Source organism: Electrona antarctica, assembly GCF_951216825.1.
Source record: "Electrona antarctica genome assembly, chromosome: 7".
NCBI classification, from domain to species: domain Eukaryota; kingdom Metazoa; phylum Chordata; class Actinopteri; order Myctophiformes; family Myctophidae; genus Electrona; species Electrona antarctica.
This window is the reverse complement of record NC_136812.1, coordinates 17744115-17761247: the sequence shown is the minus strand read 5'-3', so window position 1 is coordinate 17761247 and position 17133 is coordinate 17744115. Positions and strand designations below refer to the sequence as shown.

Sequence of the window (17133 nt, the reverse complement as noted above, 5' to 3'; positions counted from 1 at the left end):
CAAAAAACGAACCGGGGCAATTTTAATGCAGTCACGCAACGCAACGCAACGCGGGCATTGGAGCCACCCTTCATTGATTAAAAAGGGAACATTCCCTGACGGAGACGCGACGCTGACGCGCCCGGTGGAGCCCCGGTGTAACCGCACGTGGAATGCCACTCTGTCCCCCCAAAAATATTGACATTAGTATGTCAACGTTTATTAACTCATTTTGAGATACAAATATTTAGACGATTTATGGTACCAGGTCATAATGGACAATGGTGCATTTACTGTATATAGCATGTCTCTCTAAGGCACTTCACAATGTGGATTACATTCACCCATTCACTAACTGATGGTGCACCGACCTTGAAAGCAGTTAGGGGGTTCCATATCTTGCTAAAGGGCATGAGGAAGAATTTATATGATTGCTTATATCTAACCTTTATATCACTTATGATACTTATAATACATGTGCTATTTGATTAGGCTGTGGGGGCCTTGAATGTCTCCACTGTGGCCCAGTGTGCTTTTGGTAGAAAGTTAAGAACACTTACCTGAGTGATATTGTACTTCTCCCCATGGTACATAAAGCATACATCACCACCTGAGAATATTGTCTCGACTCCTATACATTGCCTCGTTGATTATTGATTGATCCAGAAATCCACGACAGACACTTCAACACACATGGAGCCGGGGATCAAAGCAGAACCTTCCAATTCCAAGACGGACACTTTGCATCCTTCCTGTGCTAGAGATAGCCTACCAAGTCATTATTTTGGGAAAAGTTGCACATCACAATGACTTTGGCTTTGTGCCATTATATGACTGACTGCCTGTATCTCACAGGGGACTGACAATATATGATAAGACAGGACAGAAGTACACACAAGAGTGACAGCTGTGCATGATTGTCTGTGGATAAATGGATGTGTGTGTGTGTGTGTGTGTGTGTGTGTGTGTGTGTGTGTGTGTGTGCGTGTGTGCGTGTGTGCGTGTGTGCGTGCGTGCGTGCGTGCGTGCGTGCGTGCGTGCGTGCGTGCCTGTTTCCTTGCAGATGGCTGGGAACCTAGCTTTCTCCCAGGCAGGCATAGAGACACGCGGTGTCCTTCTGATGTACACAGACCCCATCTGTCCTCCGGTGTCCCGCTTACTGTGAAGGATCTGCTTCTGTCGGGCACACCAGAGCCAGTAAGTCTATTCTGTTGGTTTGGGTGGAAGACTTTCTGTGATGCACACCCATTCACACTTCACTTACTTTGACTTAAGCCTTTAATTTCTCTTCTAGGGTGCATAGGCCGTTGACAAATGTTCTCCATTTCACTCGGCTTTTAGCCGTTCTTTCGAGATCTCCCCAGTTGAGCCCACTCTCTGCCAGGGACGAATAGTTTTCATAATCCTCATGGGGGGCCCGTGCCGCCCCCCGCCCCCCCCCCCCCCCCCCCCGGCCCCCACAGACTCTACGTCACTGCTCTCTGCCATTTCTGTATCGATGCTCCTTCTCCAGCTGTTCCTGGGGCGACCTCGTTTCTTGTCGGGTGATATTTGTCACAGGTTTTCTGAGGTATATGGCCAATCCAACTCCACTTTCTCTTTCGGATCTGTAGGTCAATGGGATCCTGGCTTGTACTTTTCCACAGGACCACATTGCTAACTTTGTCCCTCCACCAGATGTGTAGAATTCTCCTGATGCATGTGTTGGTGAATGTTTGCAGCCTGTGTGAGTTTAGTTGTTCTCCAAGTCTCAGCTCCATACAGCATCATGTGAAACAACGGCAGCTGTTTCACACTGGAGTTAAAGATGTGCATTTTGGTGTTGGTGGAGATGTTCTTTGAGCTCCAGATCTTCCTGAGCATGTTAAACACCACTCTAGCCCAGTGGTGTCATGCTCGTAGAACGCAGTACCACGCCGTGGTACCAGTCATTTTGTGACGTGCACGTGTAGGGACGGAACGGTGCATGTGCGTGCACGCTAGAACGCGCCCCCCTAGATTCAAGAGAAGACGCACCTAATCAACCTTGCGTCCAGTGCGTCACCAGACTTTCCAAGACGCATCAAGCACCCAGTGGTCTAGGTTTACGCCCCTCCCCCTATTTTCACGCCGTGTCAAGTACCGTGCTGAATCAAATGGCTACTACTTTGCATAACAACAGGACAGCTTTAACTGTACCTGAGCGCACGTAGCCTATACGGTAAGCATGCACACTTACAGCATTAGGCTATAGAGCACCGAAGTCCTGACGTCGCTGTCAGTAGAGGGCGTCAGTCCCCAGGTTTGTGTACTTTTTATTTGCATTGTAATCTCCATAGGGGGATTTTAGATCGCCTCATATAAGAACTGTGTTTGAAAAATAAACCGATCACCCCGGCCTTTTCACTCATATGGATATGAAGCATCGACTGAAGGTGGAACTGTACAAATATACCCAAAGAGTAACAAAATAAGCATTAGAAATGATTCAAACAAACCCAGAGACCACATTTCTGGGTAGGCAAGGTGGCTACATCTGCCCGTCGCACAACAGAAACTGAATGTTAATTACGTTTATTTTTATTTTTATTTTATTGATATTTAATGTTTCGTGGTTAGTACGAGTCGAGTCACCACCAGTTGTGCTTACGTCAACGAGGAATCTCAGGAACGCAATGTGTTGACAGCTGGGCATGACGTATATTAGCAGCGACATTGCCTTCATATGTAGTTTCAAGGCTTTTGCGGCCACATTAATTCCATTTTCTCCAGAAACTGGCTGTATCAAATATGAATGGACATCATTAACGACGCACAGCCACTCCCCTGACAGAAAGGCCGGGGTGGTCGGTTTATTTTTCAAACACAGTTCTTATATGAAGCGACCTAAAATCGCCCTATGGAGATTTCACTGCAAATAAAAAAATACATGGACCTGTGTATAGGCGCCCTCTACTGAAAGTGACGTCAGACTTTGGTGCTCTAAAGCTGAAACACGTGAACGCTGTTTCATACGTGAACGCACTGATAGTCAACGGCAGTGCGTTCATGTGTTTGGGCCCAATCCATCCCAGAATGCACTCTGTTCCTACTCGGAAGGAGGAGTGAAATCGCCTCATGCGCTTTTGAGCAACTTAAGGCAAGTGGATGAGAGGAGAACTCGGGTGCCGTCTCTAAGGTTCTGCACACAAGAAGAATGCCTCCTCCTCCATCAAAGAACAGATTAATTCGTCCAAAGCAAACTTTTTAGTTTAGCTAGTGTGCAGTAAAGATTGTCTGACTATTTTAAGTTTACTTTTGTGTTTGTGTCTAAAACTCTCATACGCTATTTAACAATACTAGGCTTAGGCTATAATCTTGTTGATTCTGCTTCTTATGTCAGCATCTATCCCCCCGGCGGTGTCCACAACACTGCCTAGGTGAGGATTCAACTCTTAATGCCCCAATTATAGCTGCAGACTGCAGTATGTCTCTATGTCTTGATTTACTGTCTGAATTGGAGACAAACTGAGGCTGTGTTTGTGGCAGTGAAACCTGTATAAGCTAGCTGTGTACCTGTCTCCACCCGAAGGCATGGGGAGAGAGTACCCGAAGGCATGGGGAGAGAGTGTTTTTCACTCCGTCCGTCCGTCTGTGAACAGCTGAACTCCGGCACTGTTAACCCGGTCGATGCCAAATTTGACACACACTCCCTGGATGCCAACGTTGATCCTCTGCCCCAGAATTTCCAGAACAGCCTGTTATAGCGCCACCAGGAGGCCGACTTTTGAAAAACAATTTCTTTGTTTCTCCAGATTCTGTCCAAAAATCCCGCAAATCGTTACACACTATCTCTATAGTCATGTGTTCAAGATGTATCTGTCCGGTATTTTGTATTCCATCCTAATTGGCTAACATTGGCTTTCAAAGTTTGCAGGATTGGCCCTTTTGAAACAAAAAGCCTCAAATCATGAACGCAGCGTTCAATTTACGTGAAATCTTTCACAGACTTTCCTACTAGGCTGAGGAATATATCCCACCCTTTTCACATTGGCCTGTTATAGCGCCACCAACAGGTGGATGTTTTCAAAACACATTTTTTGGAAAAAAATGCCTCAAATCATCCAATTGCCATCAATGGTGTAAGAACAAATGGCACCCTTTTCACATTGGCCTATTATAGCACCACCAGGAGGCCACAACCTGACCTGGCCTGGTGGAGACCTGTGCCCCAAGGGGCACGTTTTCTAGTTGTTTCTTTTCCCGTTTGTGTTGGTTCATACCGTCTTAATGCTCCCAAAATAATGTAATACAAACAGAGCGGTAAAAAGAACAATAATATGCAAGCTAACACTGTCACATCGACTCGCTGTGAGAAACTTTAGTAATATGATGGGTGATTTTATCTGAACACAGATTGAAATCACAGAATAAATAAATACAAGTCACCAGTGAATGTACTAGATTGTTGTTTATTGTTGTGATGGTTGGGGTCAGAGAGAGCGAGTGAGAGACGTTCAATCAGGCAGTTCTGATATTCTGCATATTGGTATTCCTGTCCTGTTGCAAGCCTCCACAGCCATCTCAGCAGTCCTCCCAGGAGTTGATTCTCAATGAGGACGAGAAGAAGCTCTTGGCCAAGGAGGGTGTGACCCTGCCCAACCAATTACCACTGACCAAGGTACAGACATTCTGATTAATTATTAATTATTATGAATTATTAATTAGGGGAGAAACAACACCCAACAGCACCTTAATTTGAATGCAGTAAAATCTGTGTGCATTTGTCTAAAATAATGTTAAATTAACTCTGCAGTGCTAACAAGTCTCAAATTCTCAATGACTGAATTATTTAGTTTACCTTGTCTGAATTCATCAGTATGAAGAGAGAGTTCTCAAGAAGATTCGCAGAAAGATACGCAATAAGCAGTCTGCCCAGGAGAGTCGGAAGAAAAAGAAGGAATATATCGATGGCTTGGAGAACAGGTAAGAAGTCTGGGAATATATTATGTGCAAATATAACACATGCCGTGTTGTTTTTTATCGTCCTTGAAACAGTCCTTGAATCTCAGTCTCTGTGGCCCAATTTACGGGAGCCAATGTACAAATCGATGGCTGACGAACATCAACTTCATTAAAATTGTTTGTTTGTTTGTTTGTTTAATATAAATTAATTAAATTTGAGGAGTAAGTCAATATGAAATGTGTATACACTGTATGGACGAACGTGACACATGGTGTCCTTGAGAGGATTTCCATGGCATTACAGTGAAAGATTATACCTTGGTGTTTCCCTTGTGTTGTTATTCCACTGAGCTCTATAACCCACATTGTTTGGGGATATTGTCCTTATAGGATGTCTGCCTGCAATTCCCACAACCAGGAGCTGCAGAGGAAACTGTTTCAGTTGGAGAAATGCAACACGTGAGGGATTTTATCCACTTCCTCTCTTATGTTAACACTCCTTGCTCCAAGTTCCGTCTGTAAAACCTTTCTATTCATTTTTTTTAAATTGCAAAAAATGTTCTGTCTACCCACAGATCACTTGTGGAGCAGTTACGCAGACTGCAGGCTATGGTTATGAATAGCTCTAACAAGCCAGCCCAGACTGGCACCTGTGTTCTGGTAAGTGGTGTGTGTGTGTGTGTGTGTGTGTGTGTGTGTGTGTGTGTGTGTGTGTGTGCGTGTGCGTGTGCGTGTGCGCGTGCGTGCGTGCGAGCCGAGAAGATAAGAAAGTAAACACACATGAATGTGCAGTACTGTGTGTGCGTGTGCGTGTGTGTGCGTGCGTGCGTGCGTGCGTGCGTGCGTGCGTGCGTTTGAGCCGAGAAGATAAGAAAGTAAACACACATGAATGTGCAGTACCGTGTGTGTGTGTGTGTGTGTGTGTTTGTGTGTGTGTGTGTGTGTGTGCGTGCGTGCGTGCGTGCGTGCGTGCGTGCGTGCGTGCGTGCGTGCGTGCGTGCGTGCGTGCGTGCGTGCGTGCGTGCGTGCGTGCGTGCGTGCGTTTGAGCCGAGCAGATAAAAAAGTAAACACACATGAAAGTAAGCCTCCAACTATCTTAGAAAATGTGTTTTCTTTGTGAAAGCCAACAACCGTTTCCAATCTTCACTGATTCAGCTACCGCCGGTCAAAACACAGACATCTTCACATGGGACTAATCTACAGTGTATAGGTCTCCAATCTCCACTGATTTAACTGCCGCTGCTCAAAACAACAATCTTCACATGGGGCAGTCTTGACAGTCTGTCTACTCTAGACATAATGGACAAGCCAGTGGTGGAGAAAAGTACACTGGTGTTTTACTTAAAGGAGAATTCAGAACTAACCATTTTCTCACCTTAATTGATTGATTGATTGATTGAAATATGTATTAACAGTTTGCAGAATTACAGTACATTTCAAGCACAAACTCAATACAAAGGCTGTTAACTGTGAGTTGACGACATTACACTTGTTTACAAGAGGGTCCACCATGTTCAATTCATCAAAACATTTAGAGACGTACAAATAGACACTTCTATATAGACAAAGAACAGAACAGGAATTCATCATAATGGATGTAAAAAGGGAAAAGAAACATATGCAGTGAGGGAAAAAAGGGGGGGGGGATTCAGATTTTACGGGGGCCAGTTTCAAATTGCAGCCATCCGTAGGTGCCCTTTGAGAGCGGTTTTGAAGGAGTCAAGGGATTCGCATGTCTTAACAGATTAATCGCCCAGGACGAAGTTCTTTGTCCTTTCTATTAGTAACGCCCGACGCTCAGGACGAAGTATTGTCCTAAAGACAAAGTTTATTGATACGAGAACAGATCGCCTGGCTGTATAGCCCAGGCGCGCCTGCTGGGCTCTCCTCGGTGACGCGCAAGACTGAGACGTCATCAAAAAACTCCCTCCTCTGTTTAGCTGATGAAAACGAAAATCTTAAAACGTTCATAAATCGCGATCTAAATCATCCCGTCTTTTTCTGAAAAAAGATCCTGTGTTAGACGGCGCTCCGCGGTCCAGTCGCTAGTCTCGATAGATTTATTCTTGTCTCCCGTTGTTGTCGATCGATTCTAAAGTGCTGTGGCTATTGTTAGCTGCTACACAACATCATGAACTTCCGGCCGGTCCGTCCGGAAAAGGCGTCCGTGTTTATAAATCGACTGGGCGCATGAATGTAATGGATTAAATAGTTCCGGGCAATTAAAGTGTTATTAATGAGGTGTTATTATATCCAAGAACAAGTGGTATGTGTGAAAAATGGCATACTGTAACTCCCTCCCGTGCCCAACGCAGCTCTGACCAAACGCGGTGGGTCTTACACTAAATCGCTTATATTGATCGCTTCATCATGACTAGATACGCTCCACAGTGTTTTGTCCCAAATGGGCTACCGTAAAAAGGCGCACCACTGAAAGACCCACCGTGCACACTCTGATTCAGATTAAGGTAAGAAAATGGTTAGTCCGGATTTCTCCATTAAGTGAAAGTATAAATAGCATAATGTAGAATTTCTCTTACAAGCAAAAGTCCTGTATTCAGAATTGTACTGAGTGAACCCAAAGTGCATCATAGCCTATTACAGTACAAAGGAAAAAGTAGGCTACACCAATTCTCCAAAATGTGTCAGACTTTTTCGAAAATACCAAATCCACAAAGCTCACAGGCTTACACTCACGACTTTGTGTGACTGATGCAAATTCTCACCTGGCCTTTATTTCTCTCTCTCTCTCTCTCTCTCTCTCTCTCTCTCCTACTCCTTCACTCCTTTGTGCCCTTGCTTCGTTCAGGTCCTCGTTCTGTCCTTCTCTCTAATACTGTTCCCCAGTATCAGGCCTTTCTCTGACACCAAGGTCAGCCAGGCAGACTTCAGTCCAGTAAGAGGTGAGTCACCCTCTCAACATTGGGGAGTGGGGACTGCCAATAATTCCGACATCCCATTATACTGACCATTAGGTTGTGTAATGTGTAGGGTTAGGGATAGGGTTAGTTCAGATGGGGCCAGTCGGGGTTGAAATAATGGGCTGTCGGGAAAACAACATGGCACCCTCAACATTGACACGCTGAATGCCCAAGCCTGTCTCCAGTTACAGCAGTGCAGAGCCATCTGATGGGTGAAGCGTTCCTTTCCCCTTGTGGCCAAAATGACCAGAATCTTGAAAAGTACTGGGAAAATAGTTCCCAAAACCTTACAGTACCAAGCCTTAAAATGCCCAGGTGCATAATCAGGATGCGGGATTATTATAATTTACAATTTACAATTTAGGCATTTAGCAGACGCTCTTAATCCAGAGCGATTTACATTAAGCAAGAACAAAAAGCATGGGAATACATCACATATGTAAAATGCATTTATCGCGAAACATGCGTAAGCTAAGAACGTGACTAGAACATATCTATATAATGACACTATACATATAAACTATAACTAGAACATATCTATATAATGACACTATACATATAAACTATACATATATGCTATACTATGCTGTACATATATACTATGAAGTGCTATGACTACATACAATGCACTTATTGTGCTGTCTACATGACATGCTATAAGTCTGTTTCAAATGCTATATTATATTATGGTGCATGGCAGAATGCTATAATTACTGTATAGTTAGTTGTCATGAACGGTTTGACAGCACTGCGACTGCAATCAATGTTGTGCTCTCTACGAATAATTGCACGACCAAAGGCCAAGTTACACGCATGCGTAGATGGTTACAGCAGTCTATAATGTCATCAGGTTAAACAGAAGTTATGGAATGTACTCAACATTGATGAGCATGGATGGACTGATGCACAGACTCACACATACAGCCAGTGCTAATTCCGTCAACTGTCTAAAACTATGAAGAAATATGTTCGTCAGCTATCTTATTTTATTGACAAAAACTAAATACAAATTAAGCTATGATGACTAAAACTATGACTAAATATATTGACAATTTCGATTCAGTCTACTAAAATCTCATGATATTTAGTCGAATAAAACTACACTAGACAGATGTTCATAAATTAAGTGTAAGAATCTTGCATATACTGTAGCACCTTCATGCACCTTAACAACTTTAACCATGGCATCCCATCTGTGGGCATGTTATTATAGGTGAAAAGAACATTAATCTACAAGCTCACATGCATGCCATTGAATATCAACTATTCTCCAAACAATTTAGTCTATTTTTTATGTAGTTACAATAAGTGGCTTGATTTAATTATTGATTCACCGATTCAATTTGGTGACATCATATAAAAATATAGCTACAATGTCTGAGGATACCATGACAAAATGAATTTACTCTCCTGTACTTGAGATGTATAAGGCAAAATAAAGAAAAGCCTTGACACCTGACAAAAAAGAAGAAAACACATTATAACTACACATGTCCGCTGAGGTTTCAACCTGTCTCTCTTATCTCTGTCTTGTCGCCCCAGCAGTGCAGTCACGGTCTCTGCACAGCCTGCACGCCTCCCACGTGCCACATGTCACTGACCACCCATTCTCCACCGCGGTCGGCAACGCCGAATCCCTGCGCAGGCATCTCCTAGGAGACAGGGACATGGAGGATATTTCTTCGCTGATGGGGAAGCTGGGAATGGGCCGAGCGCTGTCCAATTTGGAGCACCTGTCCCTCAACAACAGCCAGCAAGACGAGATCAAACATTTCCATGGAGACCCCATTACCGGTCACATAGCTACTGTAACCTTGGATCCACACCACCGGGCTAGACTGAAGCCACATGCCGATGACATGTGAAAAGAAACGAGGGAAAAAAAGCACAATTTCCCCCGGTTCCTTCTCACCTAGTTTAGATGTTAGAACAAGGAAAGTTTTTCCTGCACTGCTTTTTACACAGACAGGAAAAAATGACACTATATTAATCATCCCTGTTTTTTGTGCTGTCTATGCTTTAATTCCCCTTATTTGTTATTCTGTTTTATATTGGTGTGTGGGATTGAATTTTACACTTCATTGTATACTGTGAAAATGCCTGTCAAGACGAAGTCTTGACAGGCTAATGTTAATTGTCTGTCTAATGTTAATTGTCTGTGTAATTAGTATTATTATTATTTCTTTTTTAGAAGGCCAAACATTGGATAAATTGAACAGCTACTGTAAATTGCTGAATGATGATTTTTTGTAGCATTCCTCTTTGAAGCTTTTGAATGGAACAATTTAGATTCTATCATGGATATAAATGTCTCAAATAAAAATGCCAAAATATGTTTCTATTAAATGTATTTGTTTAAACATGTTGAAGATTTCAACATGCCAATACTACAGTTCCTGACAATTATGCTGCAATGTCTCTATAGTATAGACAGAACATGTCCCAAAGTCAGCTGAGATGTGCATGTGCATCATATCGACAGCACAAATTAGGCCAAAGGTAGCGCCAGATAATGTCTAAGGAAAACAAAACGATAAATCAATCCACCCCCAATTTGGGTCATCAATATGTCTGTGTGTGTGTGTGTGTGTGTGTGTGTGTGTGTGTGTGTGTGTGTGTGTGTGTGTGTGTGTGTGTGTGTGTGTGTGTGTGTGTGTGTGTGTGTGTGTGTGTGTGTGTGTGTGTGTGTGTGTGTGTGTGTGTGTGTGTGTGTGTGTGTGTGTGTGTGTGCGTGCGTGCGTGCGTGCGTGCGTGCGTGCGTGCGTGCGTGCGTGCGTGCGTGCGTGCGTGCGTGCCGAGAAGATAAAAAGTAAACACACATGAAAGTAAGCCTCCAACTATCCTAGAAATTGTGTTTTCTTTGTGAAAGCCAAGTAGTGACAACAGTTTCCAATCTTCACTGATTTAGCTGCCACCGGTCAAAACACAGCCATCTTCACATCGGACTAATCTACAGTGTATAGGTCTCCAATCTTCACTGATTTAGCTGCCACCGGTCAAAACACAGACATCTTCACATCGGACTAATCTAAAGTGTATAGGTCTCCAATCTCCACTGATTTAACTGCCGCTGCTCAAAACAACAATCTTCACATGGGGCAGTCTTGACAGTCTGTCTACAGACATAATGGACAAGCCTGTGGTGGAGAAAAGTACACTGGTGTTTTACTTAAAGGAGAATTCAGAACTAACCATTTTCTCACATCAATATGTCCGTACCCGGACAAAATGTGTCCGGTTACATTTTGTTTTTACACATTATAAATAATGTTCTTGTTTTAAGACCCAATGAATGTCAGTCTCCAGGTTTCTTAAAAATATGTATGACACTGATTTACAATGAAACTATGATTGGCACATTATAGGAGTCTACCAGTACAGCGTTTCTCAAAAGTTTTTTTTTTTGAGGGGCACTAGCCCCTCCTATACACAGGTTTAATGTTCGTCTTTAGTTCAATGTTTGTTTTGTAAACGCATTGACAATGAAGGGAAAATCTACGTCATAATGTGTCATTTACGTCATATTGTCTCTTTATTGTTAATGGCGTTTAATGTTTGTGTTTGCACCGTTTGTCTTACATCACCATTGCGTCTAATGAACATGAGTTAGACTTTAATATATCTCACTTCACATGGGTGTGAAGGACAAGTGCACTGCAGTGATGAATTAGGTGCAGGACAAGTGCACAAGTGAAGTGTAATTAAAATCCTGCACTTGGCATAGCCTCGATGACCTTGCAGGCTCATGCAAAGGCTAAAATATGTAATTTAGATAGCAAATTATAGCATATAGTGTTTACTTTAAGTTTCATTGTACAGATATTCTATACTGTTAGACTGATGTTAGGTTCTTAGTTTACTTATGATCCTAGTTGACTATTTCTATGTAGGCTATTTGATGTATTACCTTGTGTTGTTCTTATCGCTCTAGCTGGATTAAGTCTGCTAAATGCCTAAATTGTAAATTGTAAAGGACACCCATAACGCTGAGAGAACCCATTTGGTTCCATTGGTACACTCTCAGAGTTACAGACCTGTAATTTGTCTACTCATTTTTGTCCAAGACAAAAATAGAATGTTCACAAAAATGGCCACCACAAGCGATGACCCCATGAGTGGCAGAGAAGTCAGTTGTTTACTGACTGACTGCACTCTGTGTCCACAGCACAGAGCGCATTATCTGGCTTATTACTGACTGACTGCACTCTGTGTCCACAGCACAGATCATCTGGCTTGTCAACATACTTTAGATTAAACTAGATTAGGGGATGAAGGTTTCTTAACTTTCCCATGCTTTCACTATTTCATAACCTGGCTGTCATTTCCTTCCTTTCCTGAGCAAGCTCCCATGCATATTTCTCCCTATAGAAATCATTGTTGGATTATTCACAGAAAATCGCTTGTTGCCAGTTGTTGGTATTGGTGCAGTTTACAAAATACAGACTGCACGTGGACTACAGTAAAATTAGAGATAACAAAGATATACAGATGCTAAATAGTCTGGAAAGTACACCCACATTGATATTTATTTTGTATTTTAAAAATCAGCGAAACTACGCCGCATCAACGATTTCATTGGGTAGGCCCTAAAATTATGATCGCAAGGAATTACTTTGGGCATAGTTCTTATTCCAGTTGTGTTTTCCTGCCTGATGACTACAAATCAGTGACTACGACATGGTGTAAATTACCATCCGCTCCCGACCGGGTCATAAACCCGAAAAGGAATGCTTCCCAGGCTAATTGTCTGGTGTAATCCTGGGCGCTACGCTCCCTCTGCCAACCTGGGGAGAGGGAGAGCAACGGACTGACCTCATGCTTCCTTCAGTGCATGCATTAAGGACTCCAAGCCGCTTCTTTTCACCTGACAGAGGGGAGTATCCCCGGTTGGATGTAGCGCGTGGAAGGAACATGTTATTCCAACCAGTTCCTTTCCCATCCATCAGGCACCAGGCCTCCCCCCTGGGCTGTCCAGGGGGAGGCAGTTTAGAGACCAGGATTACTGTTCTGATTAATACCCAATAGTCACTCAATGCCGGTCATCAAATTATAGGAATTATAGGAATTATAGGAATGTGACAAAAACAAAAACAAAATCGCCATGAATTCAAGGCTTCATGGGGTGTGTAATTGATAGAAAATAAGTAATGTTTTGGGTGAACTACTCCTTTAAATATAATGTAATATATACATTTCATCAGCATTAAAAGAATCACACCTGTGTGAAGTGAGGGGTGCTCTTATCATCGTACTTCATCATGACGTGTCGTAACATGTCGATTTGCTAAACTAAAAACTAAACTAAAAACAATTGCAACCAAGGTAGCAGGTATCCCCTGAGTCTCTTGTAACGGAATATGTTTTCATCTGGTGATATGCATGGTTTATATTATTATGGTTTAATATTATTAAAATTTCCACTTTGCTTCGTCTGTCTGCCACTCCTCCCCGGGAGCGTTGATCATTCCATCCCAGACATCGTTTTTTGTCCCATTTCATGGTCCCATTTAGCACAGCGTTATACCCTGTTGTAAGGTCAATGTGCAACAAGGTTCACTGAAATGAAATACAGACAGTTTTTAGTTCAGTTTGAGCTGAAGGAAGGAAGGAAATGAGGACACTTTTGTCGGCTCTCACAGATGTAGGCATTCCAGTTATTTAAGTTGACTGCAGCAAAACCCATTTCCTACATTTTGTTATTATTTATTATTATTTAAAGATTATACTACTACTACTACTACTACTACTACTATACTACTATAATAATAACTAACTATAACTATAACCTGAGGGCACGCATCCGCCTGGGTGACGGCAGACTACTGGGCGAGTACTGGCGTTTTGACAAAGTTTTTGTACACACATAGCCGGTTGTCTAGAACCAGCACAAAAGCCTCTGCCCGGGCTCTGGACCTGATCACCCCTATATCTCCCTATATGGAGCTGGCCTGTTCTGACATCAACACACAAGTTCACAACACTTCATATTTGGGCACGCCTGGCACAGAACTCCAGATATATAGGAATAAAGGGACACATTCACAGAGACAGATAAAGAAATATCCATATATGGGCATAAAAGGGAAACACACAGATGGGTGGAACGGGTACTCTGACAGAGGTACAACATGTATTGCATAGCCGGGTGGGACATGGATCTCCAACTTCCATCGTTACCGACTCGGTGCTCTACAGCCGGGCACCGGTCTAGTCTATATTATGAGACACTATAGAGTGCTATGTCTACATAAAAAAAATCTAAGTTACACAAGTTGAGCCTTTGCATGCGCCTGTGAGGTCGTCGAGGCTAGGGCAATTAGTTCTACAGCAAGTGCTATACATGCTAAGATGGAGTCTGAAGAGGTGGGTTTTCAGACTACGGCGAAAGATTGGGAGTGAGTCTGCAGTTCTGATTGCAATGGAAAGTGCATTCCATAGTTCTGGAGCCAGAAGGGAGAAGATTGTCCCGGCGTTTTTGGTGAATGTACTTCCAGATTCCCTGCGTTGGCTGATTCTGAGCATGCGGGATGGTTTGTAGGATCCGATCAGATTTGCAAGATATGGGGGTGCCATACTTTGGTTGCTTTGAAGGCATCAGAGTGTTGTACTCTATGCGGGCAGCGACCGGGAGCCAATGGAGGGAGCGGAGAAGGGGGGAGACATGTGAGAATTTAGGCTGGTTGAAGACCAAGCGAGCTGCGGCATTCTGGATCAATTGCAGTTGGAGATGTTTAAATAATCTTTGATGCAGTTTGTCATTTCTTGACATACATAGTTGTACCTTTGCTAATAGAGGGTATGCGTGTGCATCATCATCATAACCGGAAGTTATGCGGGACCGCCTACTGAGTGGCAAAAACGTATTCTGGCTTTGACAGCCCATACATCCGAACAGAGACATCGGATAGCATTAAACAACTTCAACGTTAAACTCACTTTGCCACTCGATTTGCCACTCACTTTATGCATGTGCATACCCATAGCCTATTATGTCATAAATGAAGTGTTTCTTGATCATTGACATTGATGCTGTCAGATAGCTTGTTTGACACCACTCTCTCCATCCACGCGGCAGATTGCCGCGTGGATGGAGCTTCATTTCCATCCACCAGCTGTCTAGAAACCCGGAGATGACGCAAAACACAGCTTCCTTTGGCCGCGCATGGAAGTTCAAGTGTGCCCAGGCTGTATCTCTCTCTGCTCTTCTTCTTCTTCTTCTCTCGGTATAAATAGCGGGTTAATACAAATCAAAGTGCATACCGCCACCTACTGTGTGAAGTATTTAATAAAATATATACTCGTAACTATTTACAAAAGTCCACCGAAATGATCCCCTTCCATATTCTGTCCTTTCCTATATCCAAGACCCTGAGGCCTGAGATGATACAACCTTCCCTTAAAGTATTGTCCAAATCTTCTACAGTTTCATGCAGTACATCCAGATATCTCCTAGCTGCTTCCAGCACTATCTTGATCCTTTCCGACTTTGGATATCACCTGCACAATTAATGACCATTGCAATGAAAGCCAATGCAAATGTTAGTATCGGTCACTGTTACGGACCGCTGTCCTTATGATTAATATTGTTATTATTGTGTTTAGTTTATTTGGGGATAATTGTGATGAGTTGGAAATGTTGGTGGCCTGTGTTATATTGTTTCCCTTTTGTGTTCTCTAAGGTCATAAATGGAGGTGAATGGAGAGTGTAGAGAATGGGTGTGGTGCTGATGACGATTGAAAGCAGGTGGCTGCAATCATTGACAGGTCCTACCTGGACCTGCCCCTTATTCCTCATTGGTTCCCAGCAGCTGGGTAATGGCCCTGCTGTCTATAAAAGTGCTCAGTCTGTCCTGACTGCTGTGCGGACGATAGCTTATGTTTGCAGCGGAGACGCCATGCCGCTTGTCCGCCACCCATGCTGCCCTTTTCTTTTGTTTGCCTTTGTTAGTTTTGTGAGTTAGTTTGTCTTTGGTTTGTCTGAGTAAGTTATATTTTGTTATCTTTGTTTTGTGTTAGTTCTTAGTTCTTATGTGACCCTTAGTGTTTGTCAGCTCCTAAGTTATTGTCCAATTCCCTATTGTTATTCATGTCTGTTTATATTAGTCCCTTTTGTTTTGTGACCTAATTTATTGTATTTTTCTTAGTTAGGTTAGTTAGGTTTAGTAATTGTATTTTTGTTTATCATACGGTTAGGGACTTTTAGTTAGGGGTAATTTTATTTCTTAGTTAGCATGTTTTTCTATAATGTAAACTGACACCCTGAAGCCATTATGCACTTTTTTTGTCTGTCCAAAGAAAAAGTGAGATAATAAAACAAACCATCTTTTGTAAAAGCTGTCTCCTCATTATTATGTTGGTTCCCCCTACCCTAGACGGGGTCGTAACAGTCACATTGCTTTTCCGCTGTCTCTTGCTGCACTTCCCTGTCGTTGTTGTTGTTCTTCTCCACTCCTTTGATCACTTCTGCATACGACAATCCCTTCCTGCCCTAACCCTGCTCACCTTCATCTCCTCTCTCCTAGGACATTATTGAGCGATCCTGCATAATGCTCCCCACCACACTGTACGTACTTTGCTTTTTCTTGCCTTTCTTCACTACCCTTTCATTTTTCCTCACCACACCTCCCACACCTTCTGTTTTCCCTGCACACTGAAGCTACGTGTATAGTTGACTGCAAATGCACCTGAGCGGTGCTCTTTCATAGGGCCTAACCCTATAACATATCATACTGTATGTATGTATTCAAGGAACACTCTCTGTGGTATACTCCCTTCAAAAGTACAAGACAAATCTATTTACTTTCCTCGTTTCCCATCCCTAAATCGAGTCAATCTTTTTTTTTTTTTTTTGCACCGCACACTCAATCTGATACTCAGTGCTATACTCAAATATCACCATCCTACTCCTGGTAATCCTCAATGACTTAATTAACTTTTCCTACGATAAACTTTCCAACTGCATGTTGGTCACAGAAACTTCCGTCGACTTTAGCCTCTGCTCTCATTACACGCATGTACTTCTCTTCTTCACAGGGCCGTGCATAGAGCACTGAGGGGGCAGGGGCTCAAACCCCAGAAAAGGGCACATGTGTGGGCGCGTGTAGCGTGCGCCGATTTTTGGGGGTGGTCTTTTTGTGGAGACCGTAGTCATTGGACAGTAAAATAAGCAATACGTTCTCTAAAACTTACTGATGGCAGCCAGCACATTAAAAGTATAATTATGATAGTGGAATTATCATTACTTGTCAAATGTTCGTCTTGAAGGGCCAATGGCACTTATTGGCCCCCACACAAGCCCTTATTTGCCCC

At 43.0% G+C, this 17133-nt stretch overlaps 1 protein-coding gene across 4 annotated transcripts in view; it reads left to right on the top strand.

Moving 5' to 3' along the window:
* Positions 1-9956, top strand: part of creb3l3a (cAMP responsive element binding protein 3-like 3a) — a 38030-nt gene extending 28074 nt beyond the window's left edge. Inside the window, exons 3-9 of one of the 4 annotated variants that reach the window (XM_079506342.1) lie at positions 1043-1176; positions 4517-4618; positions 4817-4923; positions 5293-5361; positions 5478-5562; positions 7713-7806; positions 9370-9956. In XM_079506342.1, coding sequence (XP_079362468.1) covers positions 1043-1176; positions 4517-4618; positions 4817-4923; positions 5293-5361; positions 5478-5562; positions 7713-7806; positions 9370-9689 — 911 coding nt within the window. In that variant the 3' untranslated portion in view covers positions 9690-9956. Of the gene's footprint in view, positions 1-1042; positions 1177-4507; positions 4619-4816; positions 4924-5292; positions 5362-5477; positions 5563-7712; positions 7807-9366 lie in introns of all 4 variants that reach the window. The other 3 variants (XM_079506341.1, XM_079506340.1, XM_079506339.1) reach the window with 3 other exon arrangements.
* Positions 9957-17133: the final 7177 nt, after the last annotated feature.